This window comes from Megalobrama amblycephala, linkage group LG19 (genome assembly GCF_018812025.1).
Source record: "Megalobrama amblycephala isolate DHTTF-2021 linkage group LG19, ASM1881202v1, whole genome shotgun sequence".
Taxonomy (NCBI): domain Eukaryota; kingdom Metazoa; phylum Chordata; class Actinopteri; order Cypriniformes; family Xenocyprididae; genus Megalobrama; species Megalobrama amblycephala.
Genome location: NC_063062.1, coordinates 23,256,893 through 23,266,006, shown reverse-complemented (window position 1 = coordinate 23,266,006; position 9,114 = coordinate 23,256,893). Strand labels below are relative to the sequence as shown.

At 36.9% G+C, this 9,114-nt stretch overlaps 1 protein-coding gene across 1 annotated transcript; it reads right to left on the bottom strand.

Annotated features, from left to right (window-relative positions):
* Positions 1–3,097: 3,097 nt before the first annotated feature.
* Positions 3,098–8,747, bottom strand: LOC125254772 (extracellular calcium-sensing receptor-like). The gene is made up of 6 exons (XM_048169594.1): positions 8,447–8,747; positions 7,824–8,115; positions 5,647–6,471; positions 5,229–5,456; positions 4,959–5,082; positions 3,098–4,879 (listed from the first exon to the last, which is right to left on the bottom strand). The coding sequence occupies exons 1-6, from the start codon at positions 8,665–8,667 to the stop codon at positions 3,966–3,968; spliced, it is 2,604 nt and encodes an 867-aa protein (XP_048025551.1). The 5' UTR covers positions 8,668–8,747; the 3' UTR covers positions 3,098–3,965.
* Positions 8,748–9,114: the final 367 nt, after the last annotated feature.

Below are 9,114 nucleotides of genomic sequence, written 5' to 3'. Positions count from 1 at the left end.
GAGAAGGCCATGGAGGAATACATCAAAGAGGCCCTTAGTCAAGGTTACATCTGCCCGTCTACTTCCCCTGCTGCTTCAAGTTTCTTTTTTGTGGCTAAGAAGGACGGAGGCTTGCGGCCCTGCATAGATTACCGTGCCCTTAAAAAGATTACAGTCAAGTTCCGTTACCCACTTCCCCTCGTCCCAGCGGCCCTGGAACATCTCCGCGGTGCCACTGTGTTCACCAAGTTGGACCTCCACAGCGCGTATAACCTCATCCGGATACGTGAGGGGGACGAGTGGAAGACCGCCTTCGTCACGCCCACCGGCCACTACGAATACCTCGTGATGCCGTATGGTCTGGTCAACGCCCCCTCCGTATTCCAGGACTTCATACACGAGGTGCTCCGGGAATTTCTCCACAAGTTTGTGCTGGTGTTCTTTTACATCCAGAGAGAAACACTAAAAAAGCAATAATGGGAAGAGAAACACAAAATAAATAGTTGTATATTATTTAGCTCCACCATCTACAGACACATTTGTAACAGAATGAACGAAAAAATCAATATTATGTATTTTACTATATATTTAGCATTTACTTTACTATACATTTAGTTTACTGGACAAACTGTATATTCTAACCTCTAACCCTAAACCTTTTCTTAAACCTACCCATCACAGAAAACCTTCTGCATTTTTATATATATAAAAAATATTCTGTATGATTTATAAGCTGTTTTATTCATGGAGATCAAAAAATGTACTCACAAGGATTTCAGATATTGCCATCTTTGTGGCACACACACACACACATACACACACGTTTGTTTGTTTTGTTATTTGTACTGCAATGTTGTCCCGTCGTAGCAGCCGTGCCGTCTGTGCAAAAACCTGAGCAGTATTTCCAATCAAGACAGTGAAGTGAAGTACTCATCAAGGCAGTGCATGACATTATCTGCCACTGTTCTTTTTGGAAGTTCTTTGCAAAATAGCAGACCTTCACAAAGATTACTGTCCATACAGTATCGGACAAATTCTTTAAAAGAAAATATCTCTCTTTTCTTTGAACTATGACATAACAAATCCTTGTTTACTGAAATCATGTTACTTTGGCAATTTGATACATGCTCCGAACCACTAATTCTAAACAAAAGTTTTTGAAAACTCCAAACCATGAACACAATCCTGGTTGAGAATCCTGATATGGTTTATGGCCCAGTCTTAGGATAGCTTTGTTCTCTTTTTCTGTATTTGTGGCGACAGTCAATTTCTGCATATTTTCTAATGTGGTGTATTTTTAATTTATTTATTTATTTTGGTAGAAGGACATTTTCATGGTTTTTTTTTGTTGTTGTTGTTGTTGTTTACCTTCGTTTGTGGATCCTTGGATAACGCCACAAACTGGTATATTAATTTTTCTGTATCTGGACAATTGCACAAAGGACTCTAAAGGGGAAAATGACTGGCACTTATCTTCACGTCAGTTTGTGTGTTCAGTTGTGTTTGTTCTGTGTATACTGAATAAAACAAGGATCATTGTCTTCATCACTACAGATAAGATCTTTTTTTTTATCCTACTGATGCACGTCGTATGCGTATTTCCAAAATGTGTGTTGTTTGATACATTGTAATGTTTTTATAAAGAAAGTGATCTAGAAAAGGCAATTTAATTTGGTTTCATATGGTTTCATTCTAGAAAGTGATCTGGTAAAGGCAGTTTTATATGGTTACACTACATGGTGTACAAACAGACTGATAAAATCATTAGGGTTTAGAGTTTTATAATGTGTTCTCCTGTGAGAAGCAGGGAGGAACGGTTATAACCCACATCCCAAAATCGAATCAATGGCAAACATTCAGTCAGAGTGTTCTAGTGTGTAGGTACCCTAAATGGTCATGGAACATATGAAAATATGTGCTAAACATATTCTTAGATAAGCATTTCTCAACATGGGGTGTTCAGAGAACAACAGGGAGCATTGCAGCAAAATTTTGAAAGGGGTTTGGTCACGATTCATGATACAATGAGTTAAAAACAAACTAAAATCAAAAGCAAACACCTTACAAAATGCATATAGGCAAACGTGATTTATGAGTTACTTCTATGGGAAATTAATGGCAGAACAGATAACATTCAAACATTCGATTCAAATGGCTTTTTTGCTCCCTGGGAAACTAATTATGATTTTACAACTGTCTGATTAAAACAAATCTGTTATTTTAAATTCAATTACATGATTTTTTTATGCTTTTATTATTAATAATATTAATATTAATATTAATAGTAATATTAATAATACAAACATTTAGGCTCTATTTTATTTGATGGGGGTTATAAGGGACATGGATAGGGCAGTGCTGCCCCCCCCAAAAAAAACAATAGACCTATATTGCGCACCTTTTTCTAATAAAAGTGTACAAACATATTTGTACACTTTGATTTTTCGATCCTGATAAACAACCTTTACTCTTCCTCTATTTATTAAATCAAGTGTAAATTACATAATTCTGGCAATATATATTTTAATATGTATTATATTTTATCTCAGGATACATACAAAATTAGCACAGGTACATTTTACCATCTGTGAATAGCAATTAAATCAATTATTGCTTTGATACTACACTTGTTGTTTTCTTTTGTGTCTTGCTGGGAATAATCTAATGCTGTACAAATTGACTGTCTCTTTCCTGTACACACACTTGAAAATATCATGTACGTAACTGAGAACTCTGATGTGCTTGTGTAGATAGATGCTTTGTGACTTTTTTTTTTTTTTTTTACATTCAGAGAAACACATGATCAACGAAAAAGGAAGCCTCACTTTCTTTCCAAACATGTCACGTGAATGCTTCACTGTCGGAATGTTTGAACCCAGACCACTACTCTATGCATTCATGGAAGTTCAAGTCCATTTAGTAACATATATATTTGTGTGTATATATATAATATTTACAAATTTCCGAGCTCGGAGCCCTCCCCCTGGACAGCAGGCTGAACACGCAACTTTACTCTATCTAATTATATGAAAGTGTGAACTCGTGAATTTGTTCTTAAAGGCACAATATGTTTGGTTTTATTTTGTAGAAACCATGGAAACACCAAAGATGCTTTAAAATATTATATGTTTTATTAGACAAGGGAACAAGTGTTTGGATACATTTACTTAAAACTAATCATTGTTATATAGCTCAACAAGTTTAGTCTTATTGTTTGAATATAGTTTTCTTGATTTTCCATGAGGACCATGTTTTTACTATGCCTTAGAGAAAAACACTATTTTGTCAGGTGGCTAACATAGCATAATCAGATAAGCATCTTTAATTTTAGTTATAGTAATACAGCATTTTCTCCATCATAAAATATGTTTTAACATTAATTGCTTGCCATTTACCAACACAAGCCATACAGCGTTTATTAATATGATATTCTAATATCAATCTAGCTTACTGTAATGTGCAACAAGTGTCTCATAGAAGCTGCCAAGCAAACGCACAGAGTAATGTATTTACATAATTTTCAACCATCTTCAACACACTTAAATGTATTTAATATGACAAAGAGTGCTGCATTACCCAACATATGCTTGACTGGAAGAAGCAGAAGTGGCGACTGAAGCATAATAAAAAATTCCGCTGTAATATGTATTCACAATACATATTATTTCAAATCAACTTTACAGAAAGTTGTATTTAATGCTTTAAAATTGAGCAGTTTTATGGCTGGGCAATATGACAAAATATGTTGATGATACAAGTTCCACCATTTGAAATTTAGCTATATTGTATCTTTTAATTGTGAAGCATATAAATCAGTGTCATTTTAAGTAAGCAGACTGTGTGAAATTACTCACACCCGAGAGCAGCAGAGAGAAGTGTTGATGGTATATGGCAGTAAAATGTGTTGAGTAAATAAAATAATATAACCAAAACAATAAAATAGTTTTAAGTGGGAGTTCATAATTTTACATCACAATAAAGCAAAACTATTTATTTTGTGTTTCTCTTCTCATGATGGCTTTTTTAGTATTTCTCTCTGGGTGTAAAAGTATGATATAGCACTTTGGTGCAAATATGGCCACCAATAATCCAAAACTAGAAGCTAAAATGGCAAAAATCTCCACAGCCACTGCATATTTCCCTGGTGAGCTCACATATGCAGGAACAAATGCAATCCAAACAGCACAGAAGATCAACATGCTAAAAGTAATGAACTTTGCTTCATTAAAATTATCTGGAAGATTTCTCGCCAGGAAGGCTAACAGGAAACTTACTGCTGCCAACAGTCCAATGTATCCCAGCAGCATAGAAAAACCAGCCACTGAGCCAATAGCACATTCATATACTATTATGGAGCGGATATAGTGGTTGTTTTTATGGGGTGTTGGAGAGGCAGTTGATAGCCAAACTGCACATATCACAACCTGGATGGCTGTTAGGATCAGGACTGTGCATCTTTGTTGAGCTGCTCCAAACCATTTCATTGCGCCTTTTCCTTCTGGTCGAGATGACTTAAACACAGCTATTACCACCATAGTCTTGACCAGGATGCTGGAAATGCACAGGACAAAGCTTATGCCAAACACAGCATGCCTTAATTGACACGTCCACAACTGTGGCTGACCAATGAACAGCAGTACACACAGGAAACACAGTTTGAGTGACAACAGCAGCAGGAAGCTGAGCTCCGAATTGTTGGCACGTACAATGGGAGTGTTACGGTGACGAGTAAAGATGAATATCACTAGAGCACAGAAGCAGGTGCCAAGCAGGGAAGCAGTGGTCAGAGAGATGCCGAGAGGTTCCTCATAAGACAGAAACTCAACTTCTTTGGGGACACACTGATCTTTATCTGTATTGGACCAGAACTCATCTGGACACACGGTGCACTCAATAACATCTGTAGGTGAGTATAAGAGAGAAGGTGAGAATTTAAGAAAAGTTTACATTCAAATTTTTGGCAACAATAATCTGCTCACCTGTTGCATTAGAAATCTCTCCATCTCCGCATGGCAGGCAGTCAAAACAGCAGGCGGGAAGGCCCTTACGTGTGGCACGTCTGGTTCCTAGTGGGCAGCTCTCACTGCACACAGACTGTGGGGGCTAAAAGAGACATCATCAGTTTTATGTCTTTTACATAACGACAAGCTTGGCCATTCCATTAATATATTCTCATTTGTTTTATAGCTTTGATTACAATTTAGACTATATCTGCAAAAAGGATATCATTAACATGCAATGTTAATTACTTTTTTTGTCTCAAAGTTCCAATATATTGCATCCTCCTCCAGTCTGAGCACCGTGCCTATTTCCGGCTCTTCATTTACTACACCGACTGTGTAAATACTTATTGATCCTTCTGAGCTCGGCTGCCAGTTCATCACATCATAGATGGCCAAAGCATCTCCATTCTCATCAAATGACACATGATCCCCAAAGCTTGTAGTGAAGTTCACTTTCTGTAGGTAGTGAACCAGCTGTACAGTTTTTAAACAGGACAAGGGTTATATGTTGCACTTGTTTGTGTCTAGTTGCAAAGTTGTAAATCACTGTAATGCTGCTTTATACAATCTATATTGTATAAAGCGCTATATAAATAAAGGTGACTTGACTTGATTTGACTAGTTTATCTTCTGTGTAAATTTGCACAATATATTTGAGTCTTACCTGCCAGGGTTTCAAGTTTGTTATGTCAGCACATCTGTTCCCACTGAATGGTCCTCTCCCTTCCTCACACTGCATCAGGTCATGAAGTGCATGTGCAAGAGCATAAACTGCCTTATACACATTATAAGCTGCTCTCAACTCTGAAACATCAGTGTATGGTGTGTCTGTAATGCTCAGATCCTCCTGTCCTGTACACACTCTTTTCACTTCTCTATCTGTCTCTTTACCCCCCGTTTCAAAACTGCAACCAAACATGTTCTCCCAGAAGATCCTCAACATATTATTTCTTGGATCATTGTTGGGACGAAGATGTAACAGGAAGTCATAAAGCCCCTCGATCTCTCCACGTCTGATGGCAATGCCCAGTGTGCCCCCAAGGAAGGGCAGGAAACGTGGTGTGTGAAACACAGGTGAAGTGGCCCAAGATTCACTCGCAATCCACTGCTTGCCTGTCATGTTCTGCAAAACCACCTCCTCCATCAAAGGTATCACTAATGATGAAGGGGAAATAATAACCACCACTCTAGCTGTAGAGGCCTGAATCACTCCCAGTACATGCTGAATATCTCTGGGGTTGTTATCATAGGGCAGAATTTCAGAAAAAGCAACACAATGTCCAATCAGCTGCATTTCCAGCTGGAAGGACTGAGCAGCATAGATGCCGTAGTCATCATCACTGTAGAGGAGACCAACCCAGGTCCATCCAAAATGCCTCAAGATCTGAACCATTGCCCGCACCTGAAAGGCATCACTAGGGATTGTTCTGAAGAAGGATGGGTACTTTTTTCTGTCACTCAAACAGGAGCAAGTGGCGTAGTGACTAACCTAATTAGGGGAGATGGAGAAAGAGTATAAGGTGTTAGAAAAATACTGTGTGTGTGTGTCTCTGGCATGTTTTTGTGACATATCAGGACACAAATTTGTATAATGACATGGGTATGACATAGGTATTACAAGGAGAGGGTGACTTATGAGGATATTACCCCATGTCCCCATTTTTCAAAAGGCTTATAAATCATACAGAATGAGGTTTTTTTTGAGAAAGTAAAACTGTGCATGTTTCCTGTGATGGGTAGGTTTAGGTGTAGGGTTGGTGTAGGGCGATAGAAAATATGGTTTGTACATTATACATTTATAAAAACCATTACACAGTATAGTGTACAGTATAAAAACCATTACACCTATGGAATGTCCCCACAGTTCACAAAAACAAACGTGTGTGTGTGTCCACCGATTTTGAATACAACAAAGGAATTGTTATTTTAAGGCTATGATCACATACACACACACACACACACACACACACACACACATCCTATATATATGTGATCTGTGCTGGCAAAATGAGTCAGAATGTGCACGGGCTAATTTCAAGCTACAGACAAAACAAGTGAAAAATCTCAGTTTTGGTCAAAATTGAGGTTTTTGCAAAAATTAGTTCATTAAGCCCTTGTCTAGCGATACCAATGCTCCAAATAGCAATTAAACATCTAAAAGTATCTTTATTTGTTCGTTTTCTGAGAGGAGTACCTTTTCTTTGTTCATGAAAAATGCTGTTTTTCTCTGCTCGCTTCTGGACGACTGGTGCTTCCCTCAGCACAAGTTTGGCATTGTTGTAAAATGCAGCATTCCAACTTTGTGAATATTATCGATGGCATGAGACTGAACAAATAATATGTGATTTTTAAACTCATGTTGATGTAAACAAAACTATCTTACTTGCGCTGACTGACACACACACAAAGACACCGAGATCCCGATGTACACAGAATTACAGTATTAAAAAAAAAATATATATATATATATATATATATTTCCCATATATATATATATATATATATATATATATATATATGGGAAAAATATATATTCAACATTTTTTTTTTTTATAATTCCACAATAGTTTGATTAGCATTAATGAAACAGACAGCCTATATATTAAGACCTACTGTATCACACGGATCTAATATAATGTCAGATGTTTTTCCCCAACAGTTAACCAAACAATCATGTGAGACATAACAGATAATGTTTGGGTGAATAATATATATATATATATATATATATATATATATATATATATATATATATATATATATATGTGTGTGTGTGTGTGTGTGTGTGTGTGTGTGCATAAATGAATATAGTGTATTTTTACTTTTTTCATCCCATCTTACTATAGGTACTCGAAACAGCCCCAGAACACTGGAAATTGCAATGGATGGAGTTGAACTAGGATCCCCCACCACTCCAATCACCGGTGGAGGGCCAGTGCAGTTGAGATTGGAGAAGTCCTCTTCTGTCCCACTAGCCAGGGATATGGCAGCCCGAAATGCCATGCCTAGCATCACACAGTTGTCATATAGATGGTAACCAAGAGTGATATTAGGCAATAGATTGGAATTCTTATTGATCTCATTTATTGCAAAAGCCATGGTCTGTGAATGTTGGAAGCTTTCCATATTAAATCTAAGGAAAAAAAAGAAAGAAAGAAATATTAATAAATGACAAATGACAAATTAATAGAAGCATTAATACACAGTAAATACATCAGAGTTCACACTTCACTCATTGATCTCTTCTATGGTGCACATTTTGTTAAATATACAGTTGTTTTAATACATATTTTTGTCAAGATAGCATTACTGTTCTCACATCAATTGAGCAAATTAACTGAGGTAAAAGAGTGCAAGGAGAACACAACATTAATATGTATTATTATTATTATTATTATTATTATAGTATTATTGTTATTGTTTTTAAATATTTATTTTATAGTTATGCAGTCAGTCTGACTCACATTTCACAGTATGGTGGTTCTGGCTCTGTTCTAAAGCTCAACTCTGGGAACACTGTAAAAAAGTGAGCCTCAAACAGTCCTCCAAGTATAACATCTCCATCCTGGTGCACGCTGTTTAACTTGAAGTGTCCCTGGAGCTGACAGGTATCTGATCTTAGGACTGAAGCTGCAGTGATGCAGTTAAAGAGCAAGTGTAGAGAAATATACAGAGTGATCCACATCTCTCTCTCTCTCTCTTTCTGAGCCAGTCACCCTCTCAGCTTGTATGGGGTGTTACTTTAAAAGAGCAGGTGGGGACAGAGTAGCCATCACTGGAAATAAGGATGTCACCTCCCCATTCCTTAATGATGGGAAAAGTAGGGATAAAATTATATATATATATATATATATATATATATATATATATATATATATATATATATATATATATTATAGAGGTGCACCGATGTATAAAGGCAGTTTTTCACGCTATCGGCCATTGGACGATTGTTAAAAGACATCCCATGATCAGTGCCGATTATTTCCTGTCAATCAAAAGAGGGTGGGAAAACACATCGAATTTGTGCTGTGTGTAAAGAAAATGTCTCTTGTGTGGAATTACTTTGAATTAGGTGTCAATGACGACAAAACTGCAGTTTGTAAGCTCTGCCCTGCTAACATTTCATGAG